The sequence below is a fragment of the Tachysurus vachellii genome, chromosome 18 (genome assembly GCF_030014155.1).
Source record: "Tachysurus vachellii isolate PV-2020 chromosome 18, HZAU_Pvac_v1, whole genome shotgun sequence".
Taxonomy (NCBI): domain Eukaryota; kingdom Metazoa; phylum Chordata; class Actinopteri; order Siluriformes; family Bagridae; genus Tachysurus; species Tachysurus vachellii.
This window is the reverse complement of record NC_083477.1, coordinates 21,390,002-21,410,001: the sequence shown is the minus strand read 5'-3', so window position 1 is coordinate 21,410,001 and position 20,000 is coordinate 21,390,002. Positions and strand designations below refer to the sequence as shown.

General features: G+C 41.1%; 4 protein-coding genes across 9 annotated transcripts in view; 1 reads left to right on the top strand and 3 right to left on the bottom strand.

Moving 5' to 3' along the window:
- Positions 1–984, bottom strand: part of clec16a (C-type lectin domain containing 16A) — a 46,184-nt gene extending 45,200 nt beyond the window's left edge. For 3 of the 4 annotated variants that reach the window (XR_009649883.1, XM_060892170.1, XM_060892172.1), the window contains exons 1-2: positions 793–983; positions 120–248 (exon numbers count right to left, since the gene is read on the bottom strand). Coding sequence is in view for 3 of the 4 variants with exons in the window: in XM_060892170.1 (XP_060748153.1) it covers positions 120–248; positions 793–866 (203 nt within the window). In the remaining variant the exon portion in view is untranslated. Of the gene's footprint in view, positions 1–119; positions 249–792 lie in introns of all 4 variants that reach the window. The other variant, XM_060892171.1, reaches the window with a different exon arrangement.
- Positions 985–1,295: 311 nt separating this feature from the next.
- Positions 1,296–3,265, top strand: dexi (Dexi homolog (mouse)). Its single transcript, XM_060892198.1, has one exon. It carries the CDS (start codon positions 1,758–1,760, stop codon positions 2,025–2,027), a length of 270 nt encoding a protein of 89 aa, XP_060748181.1. The 5' UTR covers positions 1,296–1,757; the 3' UTR covers positions 2,028–3,265.
- A 122-nt stretch (positions 3,266–3,387) lies between these two features.
- ciita (class II, major histocompatibility complex, transactivator) lies at positions 3,388–15,695 on the bottom strand. Of its 3 annotated transcripts, none has more exons than XM_060892164.1 (20): positions 15,288–15,695; positions 12,182–12,229; positions 11,653–11,715; positions 11,491–11,529; positions 11,309–11,395; positions 11,169–11,222; positions 10,904–11,053; positions 10,714–10,806; positions 10,566–10,622; positions 9,271–9,390; positions 9,075–9,137; positions 7,314–8,988; positions 7,016–7,195; positions 6,558–6,623; positions 6,140–6,220; positions 5,134–5,217; positions 4,622–4,705; positions 4,415–4,498; positions 3,938–4,021; positions 3,388–3,704 (listed from the first exon to the last, which is right to left on the bottom strand). In XM_060892164.1, exons 1-20 carry the CDS (start codon positions 15,544–15,546, stop codon positions 3,635–3,637), a joined length of 3,441 nt encoding a protein of 1,146 aa, XP_060748147.1. In that variant the 5' UTR covers positions 15,547–15,695; the 3' UTR covers positions 3,388–3,634. The 3 variants fall into 3 exon arrangements, with proteins under 3 accessions (XP_060748147.1, XP_060748148.1, XP_060748150.1); XM_060892165.1 differs by having other exon boundaries at positions 11,169–11,219; XM_060892167.1 differs by lacking the exon at positions 15,288–15,695 and adding an exon at positions 14,014–14,197.
- Positions 15,696–16,913: 1,218 nt separating this feature from the next.
- nubp1 (nucleotide binding protein 1 (MinD homolog, E. coli)) overlaps positions 16,914–20,000 on the bottom strand; it is a 25,704-nt gene continuing 22,617 nt past the window's right edge. Inside the window, exon 11 of the mRNA XM_060892193.1 lies at positions 16,914–17,994. Within this exon, the coding sequence (XP_060748176.1) occupies positions 17,936–17,994 (59 nt within the window). The 3' untranslated portion in view covers positions 16,914–17,935. The remainder of the gene's footprint in view (positions 17,995–20,000) is intronic.

The window sequence follows — 20,000 nt, the reverse complement described above, 5'->3', positions numbered from 1 at the left end:
AAGAGAAACGGAGAGAGAGAGAGAGAGAGAGAGAGAGAGAGAGAGAGAGAGAGAGAGAGAGAGAATAAGTCTTAAACTCTCACAACTCACAGAAAAGTATAAGGAGGTAAAAAACGCACTCAAACACCGAGCTGTCATTCTGATCGCCCCAGATGAGGATCTCTGTGATGGAGCGAATGGTTTCGACGAGAAGGTTCCGGTTGTGATCGGTCACAGTCGTGTTCTTGGTCAGGACGTGATACATGTACCTGAAACAAACAAACCAACACAACATGATGAGGAACAAACTGTCACAGGACCAAGTGGGTGCATTTTACACATGTAACTCTTCACCTTTAAAAGTTTAAAAATTCAAATAAATAAAATAAAGCTTCACAATTAACATTACAGCAAGCAGACGACAGGGTCACGTTGACTTGTGTTAAGTGTAAAATACTAAACCAAGTCATGATCGTGTTGGATTTAACAGACTCATCTGCTCATGTTGCAGATGTCCTGCAGCGCCTAACGAAGGTCACGTGATCACGTCTGCATATATTATGCACAATTTATGCATAAATTTACATATATTTACAATTTAATAAAGACAGATCGGATTTATAGCCACTTCGGTGTTATTGGACGTGAATGTTTACTTTAGCCAACATGGAGCAAATCAAGCTGCTGAATGAGGAGCAAATAGAAAGTAATATTTAAAGCTTAAAGTAATAAATAAACACTAAAGTCAGATAAGGAGCAGTTTAGAGCTCGCGCAGGTTATCTATCTATGCTAAGCTACAGCTCGTTACTCACTTCAGATGATCCAGAGAGTGGATGTTTTTAACCTTCCCCTGCCCTCCCACCCAGCCCCTGGACCGGCCGAACATACTGACGGCCTTCTTTAATCCTCAAACCTCCTTTTATTTACTCGACCTGACGAAAATAATCCATTACGGCTGTAGCGAAAGAGAAAACATCGCTAACGCTAACTAGGACACTGACAAGAAAGGGTTCAGTCCGAATTCCGCCTTAAAGCCCTAACTACGCGCACTACCTAGGGTGCGACATCGTGGGGTTAGCAGGCGAGTCTAGTGCACTAGAGCTCGGTACTAGGGGATTTGGGATTGAACCGCTGCGCGTGAGAACGTGTAACGCCCATTCTATGACGTCAGCCGTAGCCATGGTATTTGTAGTTTAATTACAAACACAGGCGTCGGCAGTCAAAGTGAATATCTGCCATTTACGGACTACAACTACCAGAGTATCAGTTAAATAAAGGGTCAGATGAGACGTATCGACGTCATACGAAGGCGACTTGTGTTTTTGTTTTTCTTAGTTGACGCCGATTGTCAAATTGTCTCGATTCTAACCTTTATTTCTGTTAAACTAGATTTCGGGACAAAGTGGTGACTGATACCGCGATTATAAACACCTGGCGTTCAGCAAGAGCACGTCTGGAAAGACCAGGTTTAAAAACATGTATATTAATGTGATGTTTTATTCAACACCGAGTTTATTGGTGCAGGAAATGGAGTGAGACTGAAAACTGAAGCTCTTCTGTAATAAACTGGAGACTCAGCAGATGTTCTGTTCCTTCTGCACTGCACATGTCAGAACGAGGAAAACTGCACAGGATTCAATAAAAACCTCCCGTCATTACAGCGATGCACCAGAAGGAGGCGCACGTGGTCCTGCACCTCATATTCATCATCATCTAAAGCTCTTCCACATGGCTGCAGGATTCGACCCATAAGACAAGATCACATGTGTGAGATTCTATGCCACACTCCGTCTATTTACGATTGGATTCTGTGGAGTCTTTAATCGACGTCCTTCCCTATATGTTTTATCTCGGCCTCTTCTTTGTGAACGTCCTCATCCTCTACTACGCCTTTCTGATGGAGTACATAGTGCTGAATGTGGGGATCGTGTTCCTGCCCGAGGACATGGACCAAGCTTTGGTGGATCTGGGCGTCCTCTCGGACCCGGCATCCGTCCCGTACGAGACGGACACGGAGTTCGATGTGCTTGAGGGATATCTGGAATAGGTAGTAAGGACAGAACATGGCTCGAGCTATGAGCCATACATGTCAGGTCTGTGGTGAGAAGGCGGCATTATGGGTAATACAGCCAAGGACTGGAGTGATGTTGATGATGACGATCGCTGTAGCTTTGAGAAAATGGTGCCTTGGTTAATATATAGCAGAGATAGACAGCAGAAAAAAGTAAGCCAACATAAGACCTTTATAATAATAGTGACATATGATGCACCCGATTGTGTGAACTAAAGGAACAAGGAGCTGAACGCAGTCCCTGTCATGCTGCTGTCTGATTGTGTGTGTTCATGCTGCTGTGTGTTGATGTTGACACACACAAGGAATTTGGTTCCAGCTGTTTGTGACTCTCAAAAGTACAGACATAAATAACACTATACTCTAGATTTAGCTTGTACTATACAAGACAATACAGACAGTAAATAATACAGTACTATACAATACAGACGAGTAAACAGTAAAATAATCACCGACGAGCTCCTCTTACTTCCCAAAAGTTGCCATGTGTTTTATTTCCCTTATACACCAAACAAACATAACTGTGTCTATTTACTGTTACATTTAATGCCGTAGAACATCCAGAAAACGAGTTACTCGTGAGTCAAAATATGTCAGTTTAGATCTTTATTTCTGTTTAAAAACACTGAGCCTGAAGATTCCTTCCGTGCACGATCACAGAAAACGTGACCATTCACCACGTATTAGAACGAGCGCATTAATATCATCGAGCTGCTGTTACAGAAAACTAATCAGCACCTTCTGACCAATCAGAATCCATAAGGTTGTCCAGGCTCGAGAACAGATGACGTGAAAATCTTCTCTTCGGATGGAATTTACTAACGGATCGGATCGACGTCAGACGCGGCTCTCTAATCACAGAGCCGGCTTAGGTTTAGACTGAGGTGTTATTAAAGCTGATATTCATCTCATTTTTCATTACAGAAATGAATAAAGCACTTAACACGTTCATGCTTTACGCCACAGATGACTTCTGCATGGTTTTGTTTTGTTTTGAATCGTTCCTTTTGTAGATTAGATGACGGAGGTGAGCGAAACCTCTTCGAGACTGACGTGATATTCTCAGTATTGTGCTGCTTCCGAAGAGTCTGACGAGCTGTTCGCTTGTGACACGCTGTAACTGGTGGATTTCAGACACATACATATATATATATATATTCTGTATATGTATATATAAATATATCTATATTTAATAAATAATTAATTTCACTTTATGGAACTCTGACAGTGATGTTTTTCTTCTACAGTTTTTTCCCCCAACTGTGCGCACACACACACACACACAGGTCCCTTTAACTGATATTAAGTGAAAAAAACCACCACAATAACAACTTACCTCATTTATTTTTTTTTAATATAAAAATGAATTTATTCTGCAGCAGCTTGCATGTAACAAAAGAAAAAAAGAGAAATATTGCAAGATGAAATAAAAGGCACCGTAGAACGTTAGTGTCTTTGCCGAGGAGACGGGGTGGAGTCAGTGTGCGTACCTGAAGAACAGAGGGTTAGGAGCAGCAGTGTTTCTGTTCTTATTTATTTCTTTTTTTTGTTTGTTTTTTAGATTAATGCTGAATCAAAGTGTCTTAATTTATCCTGCAGTCTTGAATCTGAAGATGCTCCAAAACTCCAAAAGGAATACAGTCGTTCCACATTCTGGAGGAAAAAAAAAAAAAAGATTAAAGCAAGAATGAAGATTATTGATTATTTTGCGTAAAACCAAAAAGAAACATTTAATTGTGAGACGTCGACATCGTTACGGCCGAGGATGTGTTTAAAGTAGTGATGATGTGATGATACAGATGAAATCTGAAGCTAATACAGTATTTAAAAATAACCTACAGTTTGACGTCAGTGTGTGTGTGTGTGTGTGTATAGAGGTGACTTACTGAAGAGATGTCACACTCGATGAGTTCTTTAACGCAGCGCCGAGCTTTTTGGCTCCGACGTCTGTGAACTTGTTGTACTTTACACTGAGGACAGAAAAATAATGTTTATTATTATTATTATTATTATTATTATTATTATTATTATTATTATTATTATTATTAGTTTAAGATCAGAAGAATACAATGTACTAGCAATAAGAGTGTTTATGTGTGTGCGTGTGTGTATATGTGTGCATATGTGTTTGTGGGTGTGTGTGTGTGTTTTTTTTGTGTGTGCGTATATGTTTATGTATGTGTGTGTGTGTGTGTGCGTGTGTATGTTTGTGTGTATGTGTGTGTGCGTGTGTGTTTTTGTGTGTGTGTGCGTACGTGTGTGTGCGTGCGTGTGTGTGAGAGTCTGGACCCTGAATGACAGTGAAGGTCACAGCTGAAGGTCACATCTCTGTATAATTGTCCTTCATCTCTAAGGGCACTTACTCCAGGTCCAGCAGAGACGTCATGAGCGGTAACACTGACGCCAGGCTCTCAGCTCCGCTGTCCCCGATCATGTTCCCATACAGACTGAAGGAGGTGAAAGTGAAAATATTCATAAACAACAAACACTGCATCATTCTCTACAGTCAGCATGCAAAATAATAAAGTGGGTGTGGCCGGAGTTCAAGTGGGCGTGACAGGAGGTTGTACCTGAGGCTCTGCAGCGAGGACGCGGACGGCAGGGTCTCAGACAGTCGCTGCACTCCACCGTCTCCGATACAGTTCTGAGAAAGACTGGAATGATGGAGGAAAGAACTGAAGGTTACACTTCATGTTGTGAGAGATTTTAGAATGAATCAGTGATTTCAGGAAGATGTAAGAGACATAGAGAGAGAGAGAGAGAAAGAGAGAGAGAGACAGAGAGAGAGAGAAAGAGAAAGAGAGAGAGAGACAGAGAGAGAGAGAAAGAGAGAGAGACGGAGAGAGAGAGAGAGACGGAGAGAGACAGAAAGACAGAGAGAGACAGAGACTCAGAGAGACAGAGAGTGAGAGAGATTGAGAGAGAGAGATTGAGAGAGAGAGAGACGGAGAGAGAGACAGAAAGACAGAGAGAGATTGAGAGAGAGACAGAGACTCAGAGAGAGAGAGATTGAGAGAGAGAGAGACTCAGAGAGAGAGAGAGAGAGAGAGAGGGAGAGAGATTGAGAGAGAGAGAGACTGACTTCAGCAGCTTCAGAGACGACAGTGAGCTCAGAACACCAGCTAACTGCTCAGCTTCATCATCTCCCATTTTGTTATTCTCCAGACTGAAAGAGAAAAAAACGATGAGAGCGTGAATGAGAAGCGAAGTGAAGCGTGAAGCCAGCATCAAGTTTACAGATGAAACTGTTTAATTTATACGTTTCTTTATTTCTTGTCCTCCGTCTCTGCTTTCTTTCGTTCTACCGTTGTTTTCAGTTTTCTAAACATCTTTCAGCCTAAACATTATTTTATTTTATAAATATCTTTTTCTTTCTTTTTTCTTTCTAATCTAATGATCTACTTCAGTGTTACTCATTGTGCGGCTCGTGGAGCCTCCTGCGGCTCACCAAGCTTTAATATGCGGCTCTCATGGCAGTAAATAATACTATGATATGATCATGTGGTTAAAATTTATTTTTCATTTAAATAACATTAAAAACAATCAGTGAAGCATAGAAATATTAATGTGCTCTATTACAAATAATGATATATTTATATATATTATTTGACTCGTCACTGACACTGCGTTCTGCACAATAGCCAGTTTTTGGCGGCCTGTCAGAAGCTAGTTTGTGTTTCATGCTAGTTAACAACTTGTGTTTACTGAACACACACGGACTAAAAAATGGATCGATTTCTTATCAAACAATCCCGCGCACAAAATGAACAGCAACAAAGCAATGTGACAGTGACAAAAGAGGTAACTGATGGGGAGCATGCGTCATCCGCAACTCGAGTAATTATTGTACTACAATATTGTACATTGTATTTAAGCAGATAAGATATTTAAGACTGAATAACTTTCCATACTTTGTGGTGAAAGTGGCTCTCATATTGACTTTGTCCTATCAGTGTGGCTCACATGAAAAAAATAGTGAAGACCACTGATCTACTTACTGAACTGAACTGAACCTTTTTAAACTTTGTTCTGAAAGCATGAGAAATGTTCTACAGCTGAATGTTCTACTACAGCAGAAGAGCTCTTACTCCAGGTGATGGAGAGACTGAAGAGCAGGTAAGATCTCCACCAGCTGGAGGAAAACCTCAGGGCCGTGCTGCTGACCGAGCCTTTAGTACACAGAGAAAACAAACCACACTGATCACTACATATATATATATATATATATACACACACACACGCGCGCGCGCACGCACACACACGCGCACGCACACACGGGCACGCACACACACACGGGCACGCACACACACACGGAAACGCACACACACGGGCACGCACACAAATGCACGCACACAAATGCACGCACACACATGTGCACACACACACGGGCGCGGGGACACACAAACGCGCGGACACACGCATACCATATGACTTCCAAAGTAGGAAACATGAGAAGTGCTGTCTGTGTGTGTGTGTGTGTGTGATTGGAGAACGTGCAGGACTCACTCATACTCCAGCTTGTGAAGCTGTCTCACCGCCGGGACGCCGTCTTCCAGAGCCGACTCGACCTCGCTGAAAGCACAACAGAGTCGTTCACTACAACGGAACCCACAAGTGTTTCATTCTCTCTGTTCACTGGATCTTTTAGAACACTTGCCTTTAATTAAACACACAATTTAAGCAAAGAACAGAAAACAAAAACCCTTTTACGCCAATGGAAGATCAAAGAAAGTGGAATTTAGCCAATGAAGGTTAAAGAAAGCGTTTTGTAGGACGCGTCGGTCAGCAGTGTGAGTAAACAGAGCTGGAGATCTGGAACGTTGGTCCAGGATTATTATCGCTTGGATGAAAGCAGCTTTGGGAAGACGTAGTATTCTGCTAAACAGTCCACAGCTGCTCTTTAAGAGGCTCTACAGAACACACTCACACACACACTCCTCGTTCAAGTGTCGATGATGTCTCACCATAACGGCAGCTTCTTCTCGTTGTGGATTTGTACAAGAACCACCAGGTCCTCCACATGAGACACCTGCGACACCTTCAGAGGATTTATAGTAAACTTTTTGATGCTGTTTTTCAAACTGGGTTGATCGCTGCTGCGATGCAGATCCTCCCACAGGTTAATGGTGTCCATCGTAGGTGCCCTATGGGGGGGTGGGGGGGGAGAACATGTGTCTAAAATATTTTTCTGCTTCAAGAAACCATACGGAAAGAGTTTTGATCAGAAGAACTACCATACAGATAAAAACATGGATTTCTCACCGGAACGATGCCACGATGTCCAGCGCGACCAGCTCTTTGAGACCACCGAGAGGAACACACGTGTCCCTCAAGTCAATGGAGAACGTCCGCTTCAGCCCTTTGGTTTGTGAGAGAAGATGCCAAACCACATGGTGGTCCACTGGAGAGAGCTGAGCTCCACAAAACGACAGATTATCAGGAAGGTTTTTGACCAGAAGTTTGGCGAGTTTGACATTTTTGGCCTCGTACACGCAGTGAAACAGTTCCAGTAACCTGCTTGGGATCAGCTCGCCCGGTTTCAGGTTCTCCAGATGGACTTCCACTGCTTTCCTTTTTGCCTGGAGGTCAGTATTGTTTTGGAAAACCCTACAGCAAGGAGGGGAGTTTTTCTGGAAGAGTAATCCCATTGTGAACTGCTGAAGCACATTCTGCCATTCTCCCTGAAACTTCTTCTTCCGTTGGTGGAGCGTGGTCTGTGCCAGCAGTGTTTTATCGTTCAACTCTCTGGAGTGCACCAAAAACAAAGCACTTAGAAGGTTCTGCACAAAAAGATTAGCAAAATAAGTGACCTGGCGGTTGCTCTGTTCTGCATTTAGCGAATGCGTCATAAGTATCCCAGAGCTGAGACCGTAGTCTAGTAAGTTTTGGTTTTGATTTTGGTTTAAAAGGGAGTTTTGAGTCTTAAATCCATCCCATGCCACGTTACACAACTTCACAAAATCCTGTCTGGATCCCTGAAGGTCATCGTTCAGCTCTAGACACTGGCTAAGCACTCGTTGGTATAAATCCGTAAGAGTCGACGGTAAACCGCCGCTCGTCTGATGCTTCGCCACACAGCATGTAAGGCGACACAGCAAAGGGTTCGAGCATAAGCTGAAAATGTACTTCTGTTTTTTTATTTTTCTTAGTGTATCCTCTCTCTCTGATTCGTCCCCAAAATAGTTCGAGACGTACATTTCTATGTCCTTTGGAGAAAAGCAACATATCTCCAAGATTCGGTCTACTTTACGCAGAAGCTGGTTCAGGACGTCTTTGGGTCGGGTGACGATTAAAACGGTGCAACCTGACAGGATCCTTTTTTGGAACAAACCGGAAAACAGCTGCCTGACACTGTAGTTTCCGTCCGTGGGCGAGGTAGCAGGTGACTGAAGAAGCCCTTCGAGGTCCTTCAATTCATCGAAACTGTCAAAAACTACAAGAACGTTCTCTGGAAAGGCGAGGACGTGTTTGAAGACGGCCTCTGAGTCGTCACACCGGGGACAAGTGGACGAGTCAAAAAGCAAACTCTTCAGACTGAAGCTGCTCTGAGTCAGATTGAGAACCTTGCAATTTAGTAAAAAGATAAACTGGAACTGTTGAAGGCCACCGCTGGACCAGTCCAAGGCCAAGCGCTGGATTAAAGTGCTTTTTCCCATGCCGGCTTTCCCGAGGACAGTGATTAGGTGTTTGTTGTTGGACCCACAGTTCTGGAAAACATGGCTCCTGTGCATCATACCTTTCTTCCGCTCTGAGTCACTGAGCACCACAAGTTCCTTCTCTAAACATTTGTTTGCATTCTTGCCGGTCCTGATGATAAGCTTCCTCTGCACCAGCGGCGTGTCTATGTAGTGCGATTCCATGCTCATTCCTTCTTGCATCATGCTGCAGGTTTCTCCAAGGTGTGATTTAAAACGCTTGATAAAGATTTGAACATTCTCTGTGCAAGAAAACGAGATGTTTAGATACGAGCTTTAAATGATCGTTCGGACACGGAATAAACCTAGTAACTTTATTCGGCCTTACCCGGTATCACTGGCATCTTCTTGATGTCCTGGGTTGCAGGAAGATGCTCCTTGGGTGATTTTTCTGTGAGGTAACAAAATCAGACAAAACAAAAGAAACGGTTTTACAAAAACAACCAGGAAGTGACCAGGCACTGAAATACTGAGTATATATACACTGTACTGATATATAAACAAAGGCAAGAACAGTAAATAACCTTTTGAGGGTGGAACAGGAGCTGATTGGGACGGAGATTGACTCCTACTCGCACTGTCCGATAACGAGCTTGCAGGTTGGATGAACATGCTGAGCTCTAAAGGAGCCACTGTACCGTCCACTGAAGAAGCCCAAGAAGGACAGTTGATAATTAATACACATATAAAAAGTCCTATCATTCTTCTGAACATGTAAATGCTGGTGTCACTTCATCTGAACCAATCCTGAAGTTGTCTGGTATTAAACCTGACCTGAAATTCAGCATATATCTCTTCCTGATCCTTCACCTGACAACCCCTTCGCACCCTGGTCACTGGAGGTATTTTGGGCCTCCTGCATGGTTGATTCACTGGGATTTTCACCCAGGAAAATTTAATTCTCTAAAGTTCCTATCAGACCCCTGCGATGGCCCCTGCACTATCCTTCCCTGACTTCCTATTCAACAACTGCATACAGTAAAAGAGATTCTATCGGAAATGTGAGTCAAATCAAAACAAATTCGAATGTATTCCCAAATAGTTCTCATAATACTTCACAGTTATATAGCTGATACGTAGGGATGTGGTAGCCTAGTGGTTAAAGTGTCGGGTTACCAATCGGAAGGTTGTGAGTTCGATTCCTACATCCACCGAGCTGCCACTGCTGGGCCCTTGAGCAAGGCTCTTAACCCTCAGTTGCATATAAATGAGATAAAATGTAAGTCGCTCTGGATATAAAGGCATCTGCTAAATGCTGTAAATGTAAATGATACGTTTTCAATGCTGACGTGAAAACATTTATCACTCACTCACTCACTCATTTTCTACCGCTTATCTGAACTACCTCGGGTCACGGGGAGCCTGTGCCTATCTCAGGCGTCATTGGGCATCAAGGCAGGATACACCCTGGACGGAGTGCCAACCCATCATAGGGCACACACACACACACACACTCTCATTCACTCACACAATCACACACTACGGACAATTTTCCAGAGATGCCAATCAACCTACCATGCATGTCTTTGGACCGGGGGAGGAAACCGGAGTACCCGGAGGAAACCCCCGAGGCACGGGGAGAACATGCAAACTCCACACACACAAGGTGGAGGCGGGAATCGAACCCCCAACCCTGGAGGTGTGAGGCGAACGTGCTAACCACTAAGCCACCGTGACCCCAACATTTATCACTGTTTATTAAAACAGTGATAAATGTACAAAACTCCAGATGTTAAAATGTCTGATTCCTGTATAACGATTCATTACGACTGAATCAAACAAGCAGCCTCTCATCCAGAAAGTCATATGTTTTACTTACGAGGTGACAGAGGGGCGATCTGTGGTACTGGCATTGGAGTTAGAGACTGAGGTGAAACTACGAGGGCAGATAAATAAACATTAGTGATTGTGAAGGTCAAGGACAATATAAATAGTGAGTCGGCGAGATAGCGAAAGTCGCGACTCACCCAACACGTAGGTGTGGCCAACTGGAAGAATGCTTTTAATGACTGGAGAAGAAAGAGGACTGAATGTTTGTATGATTTGCATTGCTGGCGCACCTAAAGGAGTTGGATTTAAAAAAAGAAATAAACGTCATTAAGACACGGCTGAAACGTGACCTGGAAACGTGACCAAATCATTAGAGGTGATATTCACCAGATGGCATCAGAGAGGCAGTGGTGGCTATCGTTAATGGGAAATGAATAAGTGAGGACACGTCATTGTTGTGGAAATCCCCTTCCTGCACAGTTGTATTGAACCCATGGGCCGTTTCACTGCTCTTTGGGGGTAATGAAGGGATGAGATCTGAGTGGGAAACAAAGGGGGTTACCAATTAAACCACACGCAAAATAAACGTTTAACCCTTCAGGATGAAATGAGTGTGCATTTGTCTTTAACGTGTTAGACAGGTTTAACTTGCCTCTTTTGCTGCGTTTAGAGCGAGGTGTTTTCTCTGATCCTCGTCCAACCTCTACTGAGAATACAAATCAACAGTTTGTAACAATGTGGGGAAAAAAAACAAAAGAAGAAAAATAATCAGCGAATTTGAGTATTGTTCACCTCTACGCTTCCTTTTGTGCACTTTTCTGGCAGGTGAGATCTTGTCGTACACTTCACATACCAGTGTGGCTTTATCTTCTGATCCATCTGATGAAGAGAAAATGAATCACCAAAAAAACCCAATAAATACAAATGTTAGTGTGCAGTATGAAAAGCAAACAGATATAAAAAACTGCACTCACCTGCGACAGCATCCCAGACTTCATCTGAGTAACTTGTGTCTGATGTAAACAAAAGAAATTAATAGTAAAAAAAAAAAGAGGCAGAAATGCAGTTAAAATTTCATTTCTATCAACCGAATTGTAGATGTTCAACATTTTAGTGTAGAGTGAAGTTTAACTGACCGAGAAATTCTTCAAATGGAAATTCTTCAAGCGGAGTGGAGACGATGAGGTCCAGTAACCGGTCTGATGTTTATAAAGTCAAACAAATAATGCTTCAGATATATGTTCAGATAAGTGCACACACACACACTTATACACACACTTATACACACACTTATACACACACTTATACACTGACACACACACTTATACACACACACAAACACACACGCACGCACACACACACAAACATACACACAAACACACACACGCACAAACACACAAACATATATACACACTCACACAAAAACACGTACTGTATACAAACACACACACAAACACGCACACATGCACACACAAACACACACATATACACACACAAACACGTATACAAACAAACATATACAAACACACACACGCACACACACACATACACAAACAAACACATACACAAACACAACATACACAAACACCACATACTGTACACAAACACATACACAAACACACACACACACACAAACACATACTGTACACACACACACACCCTTACCAGGAGGGGTTTCCCCATGATCCACATTAGTCATGATGTCTGCAGGTTCTTTGAGACACAGACATTCAGGTTCAGTGGCATCAGCGTGAGACGAACAAGCTTTCATTGGACTAAAGCTAAATTATCTGGAATTTCTTTTTGGAACAGAATAAATGTTGCCTAGTTAAAGGAAAGGACTGTTCATTTACTAACATTGCTTATAGGTTTGTGGTTTGTTTATTTGAAGCGATGCAGTAAATATTGTTACGAATCAGAATTAATATATTAGCTCAGTTGTGACATCATAAAACTCAGGAGACAGGAAAAGCCTTTAGGCATCAAAGTGTCCTTTAAGTAACAACAACAGACTCCTAGCTTTAATATTACTGACAAAATATTACTGAGCGGCTTCTTTCCCACTTTGATTAAACATCCACAAACATCACTAAAGTACATTTATTCTCCTTGTTTATAGCACCGTGAGTTATTATTATAAAGCTTTATGTAATATAAAAATAAAAGATTACTCGTTTTAGAGTGCAGATCCATGTTATACAGAAACCACCAAAAAATAACCATAACGAACATCTCTAAAGATGTGATGTCTCCTGTAACTATCCAAAGAACTCCACAATGTTAATGTTAAAGGTGAACTTTATACTTTACGTCTCTCAAAACTTCCACAAAACCAGCTAAAGAATCTATTAAAGGTTTGATCTTTGCATCGTGTCCTTTCACTATCCAAAGAACACCTTAAACATTTCAATATACCCCCTAATTATTTAAGGAAACCCTGGAAAAAAGCAATGTGCCTCTTAATTATACAAATTAACCCTTAAAGACACAATAAACCCCCTAAATAATAAAGAAACCTGTTTAAGAAAGCAATGTGCCCTTTTACTGTCTGCAGAAACCCTTACAGATGCAATATACCCCCTAACTATTCCAGGAACCCTTTAAAATACACAGTTTGTCTATCCAAAGATCTCCACAACGTGTGCTTTCACAATCCGAACAACCCTCCAAAGGTGCATTGTAGACCCCCTAACCCCTTACCTATCCAAAGACGGCCTTAAGGATGCACCTTGTCTTGTTAACAGTCTGAATTATTCCACAACGTGACCCCTAACTGTCCAAGGAACCCGTTAAAGACGCAATTAATCCAAAACAAACCCTTTATTTGAAGCAATGCGCGCCCTTTTTTTTATCTTAACTCCTCTTTTAGAACTCACTGTGCACATTTATAATCCAAAACCCCTTAGAAGCGCAATCAGCCTCCACAGTATCCAAATCCAGCCGAAAATGAAAGCTTTCACAGTAAACTAGCACAATAAACCTGTTTTGCTTTCAACTGAATAAACGGAGGTTAAAAGTTTTCCTGACTGAAGAACATATTTCTTTCTTTTAAAAATCAAAGCATGTTACATCACTATGCTCTTCCTCCTCCTCATCCTCCTCGCCCTGAATGGCACCATTGTACTTTAAATAATACACAGAATATTCTGCATCAAAAAAGTTCTGCATCAAATAAAACAGAACGTTATGCATGAGCACAGCGACTTTAATACGACTTTAATAGCGTGCGCAACGCAACGCGTCTAAACCGCGCTTTCGGACCCCGTCGAGTCCCAAATATACAGTAACACAAAGCAGTGTTGTTTGCAGCAGTGGAAGAAAGAAGCACATTTGATCAAAAAGCGAAATCACATAGCAGACTATAAAACAAACACCCTTATACAAATCATGCGTAAAAAAAAAATTAATATTTAAAAAAAAAATAAATAAATAAAAATAAAAAAAAAGTTCTAATTTTGTTCCAGGTCTTTTACGCAGAGTGAATTTTAATATTCTACCTGTTTCAGTGCGCGACTCCATGTTATACTGCAAAAGCCATGTTTCAGTTTGATGGTTTTATGCGTAGATCTGAAGAGAAGTGGTGTCTCTGTGCCTGTAGGGCTGAAGTGCTGAGTTCTGTGGTGCGCAATTTGGCTTGGTTTGGTTTTACTTTCACATTTAGGCGTCTAAATTGGCGCACTGTGGCGTGCAGCATGGAGGGACACGGGCAGGTTCAACACTAACATACATATCATGTTGGTTTCATTCACTTATTAACATCTATTAATTATAGTAACGGTATCAGTCATATGCGTCATGTATATAGAAATGATAAATACGCATATACAGAAATCCTTTACATTCACACTACAGACACCTAATAGGCTTCCTATCTGTGCGTAACATATTAATCTGGAGCATTAATGAGATCAGACACTGAGGTTGGGATGTTGAGGGTGTTTGAGTCATGGCTCTGTGCAGGACGGACACGAGTTCTTACACTCCATCATTCACCTCCACAACATGTGTTTGTGATGGACGAGGTGCACATACTTTTGCTTCTTTACTGTTTACTTATATACTGTTCTGTCCCATCTAATCTCCCTGCTTGTGGCTCCTGTGTTTACCTGTCTATCTTAGCACATAAGCCACTCATCTTAACATAATCCGTGTGATTTTCCAAAAATATTGTAAAAAATGCCCATGCCATTATTTATTTATTTATTTTTGGCTTTAGAGTATAAATGCCAGCTGTATCACTATTACAACCCTACACAAAACACCGTGGCTAAAGCTGGCACTTCCTGACTTGTGCCAGTGCCCATGATAACATCACCACTTACTAATGGAGTGTCTGGTGTTTTCCCCGCACGGATTTAAGCTGCTTAGACAAGTGTAAGTGTTACGACGATCTAATGTACGAGTAAAGTGTGAAATGTAGTTAAATGTACGAGTGAAGTGTGAAAATAAAACAATGACATCACTAATAATAAAGGATTACTATGGCATTGAGAATAAAACCTGCCTGGCAGGAATGTGTATGAGCTTTGCCAGGCTTGGCTCTGTACCAGAGTTAAATATTTCAACAGCGTCTAGAAGAAAAACGTTTCCTTTTGACTGCAGTGCCACATTTTTACCAGAGGTTTATTTTTGGCATTGGTGATTTCTCTGAATATACAGATTTCCAGGAAACATGCTAACTCTAAAGGCCTGATTACTATTACTACAAATACTACTACTACTACTAATAATAATAATGCAGAACACGATCCATTGGGAAAAAAGATCATACCATGGTTCTCTGGCTCATTCTCCATGAGCACTGAGGAGAGGATTACTTTACTGGCATCCCATTTCTCCCAAACAGGGAGCGCGAGTCTCCTGGCCATTTCATCTACATCCACATCGCAGAGATTCTCCGAAATAAAGGTCTGGTAGTACTGAGCTGAGAAGATCTGAGCCTCCACAAGCTGGGCAAGAAGTGAAGGAAGGAGATTCTCCTCCTGCAGGACCTTCCTCACTTCAGAAAGAACCTCTTTAAAAGGCACCATGATTCCACGAGACCATCGGTGGAGCTCTTCATAGGATTCCCATGAGGCATCCAGGACCTTCTCCAAACATCCAGACTGTTGGGTTGGAGGATCAGCTGAAAAGCAATTTGCACCAAAGCATCGAAGATTCTCCAGCCTTCAATGCTCAGTCAGTTTCACATGTCCTTTTCCCAAATCACAGAAACAGGCATATACGCCGAAGAGGACGGCTCGATCTCACTTCACTTTTTTTTTTTTTTTTCAGACTATAAATCGGATGTAAGGGAGAAGAGAGAAGTTTGTTTCCATCACAATGATGCAGTGTATAAAATCACGGAGCCACAAATCTGATCCGAGATCAGCTGCGTATGAAGCCGAGCTGAACGACCAGCACCGTTCACACAAACTACAAATCAAGCTGCAGAAAAGAAAACACACTCGTTTAGACTTTCTAAAATAAACTTTCTCAAACAATTCTGAAATCGTTATTCATTTTAATCATAAACAGAGAACATAAACTATTAAAAAACATAAAGGATTCTACGATATAAAGCCGTTACAGCTGCGGCTCTCATTCTTAAAGACTCGTGTAGTGACTTTCAATTCTGCAAGAAATTTGTGAACTCATTTCAGACAACAGTGAATTTGTGGAAATCCCCAACAAACTCGTATTAACAAAATAAAGTGTCATTTGTCTCATGTGTTAAATAAAAAATCATCAGTACGTTTTTACTGCGTCCCTACAACGGTGTTTAACTTCCGCTACAAGCGCCTGGAAAAATACAAATAATAAAAAAAAATCCAGTGAACCCTTAAGAGAACCCTTAGAGATGTTTTCCCATCAGAGAAAGTTTCCACAAGCGCTTACCAGCTGATACACACCTTGGGGGAAAAAGTTTTACTGGATAAACACACACAGGTGCTTGAATACATGAAAGCACTTATTTAAAGAACCTGTGAAGAACCTGGATTTACTGCAAAGACGACTTGAAGGATGTAGAACCCGAAGAGTGAGACTTTATCAGAAAAAAAAAAAAAGGTTCTGGATTCTGGAACCGTTACGTATCTAATAAACCGTTAAAGAACACAAAGGATTTAGAACCTTACAAAAAGGAGTTTTATTGGGTGAGATGAAGAACGCTTATTATTCGATAAACACTTAAATCCTAAGTATGTATTTATGACCTGTGTGTGTGAGTGTGTGTGTGTGTATGAATAAAACAATGCAATGGTTTAATAGAATTTATTATCTACTTTCTAACATAAATTGTATAAAAAACACAAATGATTTAAATCACCACATTTACTTTCGGTCTAATAATAATAATAATAATAATAATAATAATAATAATAATAATAACAACAATAATAATAACAACAACAACGTGTACAATTTCACAAGGATCCTGATTTATTAAAGAAAAAAAATAAACAAAATAAAAAGTACAAAAGAAAAACGGTTCCTTTGGTAAATCCCAGGACAAAAAACCTCCAGTGTGTTTACATAACTTTGTTTTTTTCTTCTTCGCAGCGTTTTCTTGGTTAAATATTTCAGACCTTTTCAGCGTGTTTTTTAAAAACTTCCACGTTCGGCGTCGCTGCTGTATTATAAAGGTCGTGCAGGAAGAGAGAGAAGACGACGTGTAGAAAAATGATGGAAAATCAAAAGTTTATTAAATCAAAAAACTATCGACATATTTATAATATCTGCGTTGTTTTCGTTAGAAACCACGTACGAAGGTAACGAATCTAATTTCTAGACTTTCACTGTAATGAGGTGTTTATTTCTAGAACGAAGCTACGTCAAGACATAGGATTAATGTGAATATTATGATGTTATGATTTAATATCTGATCCTTTTGCTAGCACGAGTTTAGCCGTGGCGGCGTTTTAGCGGTTCGTGATCGCAGCTTTACGGAGCTGACGTTTGGGAAACAGAGAAATAGATCAGATGTGAAATCAGACGACGATGCGGATCAGACCTGGGTTTATTAAAGACTACATGCTGTATTAAAGACTCATCACTCGTCATGTAAATCGTGTCTCGATGCAAATTTGTACGATGCAAACTTGTACGCTTTACACCATTCGATTGGAAAAATAAATAAATATATTCAGCTCAGAAATTCTGCACCTCCGCCGTGGTAATGGTTTATAATGTTCCTCTTTTAAATGCTTCGCTGGTGTTTATAAAGAGGAAGATTTAAACCATTACCATAGCTTCTTGTTTAGCGATGAATTAAAGGGAACTGTTCATTTAACCCCATAAACTCGGACGAAGGTTTATTTCTTTGGAACTCCTATAAAGAACGTAAGACAGAGGAGAAGAGACGTTTGTGTAGAATCCGAATCAGGAATCGATTGTGATTGTGATTTATACCACAGACGGTTTTTGTCCAGCGCTGATGGTTCACTCCATATTCGTGTTTCCATCTGAGGAAGAACCGGAAGCGCAGTAATCTTTTATACCTGTAAAATATATTAAAAAAAAAAAAAAAAAAAAAAAGTTAGAACTTATAGACAGTAGATATACCTAATAGTATATAGAGTAGATTTCATTTCCGTAACGAAAGAGTTAATTTTTAATGCTCGATTCTACACGTTTCCTTACAGCCGACACTTCTGGTTTTTTTTCTGTCGGGGCTTTTGAAGTGAAAACATCACTTGTGTCTGCGTTTCCTTTTTGCCCCTTATACACACACACACGTTACACCCAGAAGATCTCGCACCAATGCTTCATGTAAACTGAACATTTCTTTGAGGTCACCTGAGTTTGATGCTAACAAAGTGCAAGCAAGACACAGGTGTTGCTTTTAAAACCATCACTCTGAAGATGTTCTCGCAGTTTAACATGCAGTCATCTAACTGTTCTGTTTCTGAATCATCTGTGTCTTCTTCGGCACGACACGAGTTTCTTCGGTTCTTCAGCTCTTGCTGATCGAAAGTTCTGATTAGAAAGGAAACGTCTGTGGTGTCTACACTTTCTTCTCGACATGGCAGAGGAACCCTTCTGAAAGATCTGTGGGCGCAGATATGTTTAGTGCCGATTACAAACACGAGAACAGAGAGTTTCCTTTTTCAAGATGAATCACTAGTGGAAACCATGTGGATAAATCTCTGTAGATCAGACAAGATATAACGTGCTTCCTGAAGACTGGCTGAAATGGCACACTTCCTGGACTGTTCATGGGCAGTCAGTGTTATCTCATAACCCTTTGTATGAGATAAACCCGCTATTAATCCTCTCAGACTTTGCTTTGGTTACTAGGACACATTTCTAAATGGGTGAATTCACACATTCACATTAAGTCAGAAAAACAACAACCTATGAATCAATTGCCCAGGTTATCCTCGTGAGCTTCAAGTGGAAGTCTTTGCGCACCAGGATCTGTTGTCTGATTTCGATGAAGACACCGGCGTTAACTTTTGAAGGTTCTTGAAGGGTGACTGCTGAGTCCATATGATCATGACTATGATAAGACTCAACATGATGTTCTGTGGTGGCATCAGCACCTTCTGGGGTCCACCAGTGACTCCCACTTGACCTCGCTCCTCGGTTTGCTGTGTCCAGTCCAGCTTTGCTAGTATGTCTTGGTGTACTTGGTATCCACTTGGTGAAACCTCCCTGAGGACCAGACAGCAGCGGTACATTCTGAAGATTCTGAGGACCTCAAAGCCGCCCTCGTCATCGCCTCGGAGCTGGTGTAGTCCTCAATGTCCTGCTCACTGATGCTGAGTCTGAAAGGACTAACAGACATTTTCTATCCTTTTTACGTACAAGCAATTAGAAAGTAACACGACACGACGCATGCCGCGTTTTAGCCGTTTAGCCAAACACATTCCTGAAGTAACGTAGAAACTCATGACCTTTAACCCTGAATTAATGATCTCTACGCTCGGATTCTGTCTCTCGGGTTAAAATGTTTCTGCTCAGCAGCCTGGAACTGAAAATTACAGCTTCCCAAATTCCTCAGAGATAAAGCGCTGCTAGAAATCTGAGCCACTGGTTATCCAGCTGAACTAAATGAAGAAGACACGGAGCTTCTGACGCTGTTGAGTTCTGGACTGTGAGATTTGTTCAGTACTAATGCACAACTTCTTATTGTAGTCAGACCGCTGTGGTTTAAAAGGAATCAGACATTCAGGATGTGCAGCTCTAGTAAAATAAACAACTTGTGCTTCCTTAAACTGTGCGGTCGTACCGGTGTGGACTGGTGAAAGGTGTGGAGTTTACAATCCAGGACTCTAAATGTTGTTGTTTGTTGTTATCGTCACCGCAGGAACTGAAAAAAGCCGAACTGAATTCGACACTGATTTACATTTCCTGTTATTTACATTTTTTTTCTTACCCTCAGTGCTAACTTTTGGACTGTAGAGTTTAGTAGACTGTTTAATTTACTACCAGTCTGTTAATAATAAAGCCTGATCAATTTTACTAGTATCAGTAAAGCCATAAATAGCCTGGTTTTATTGAC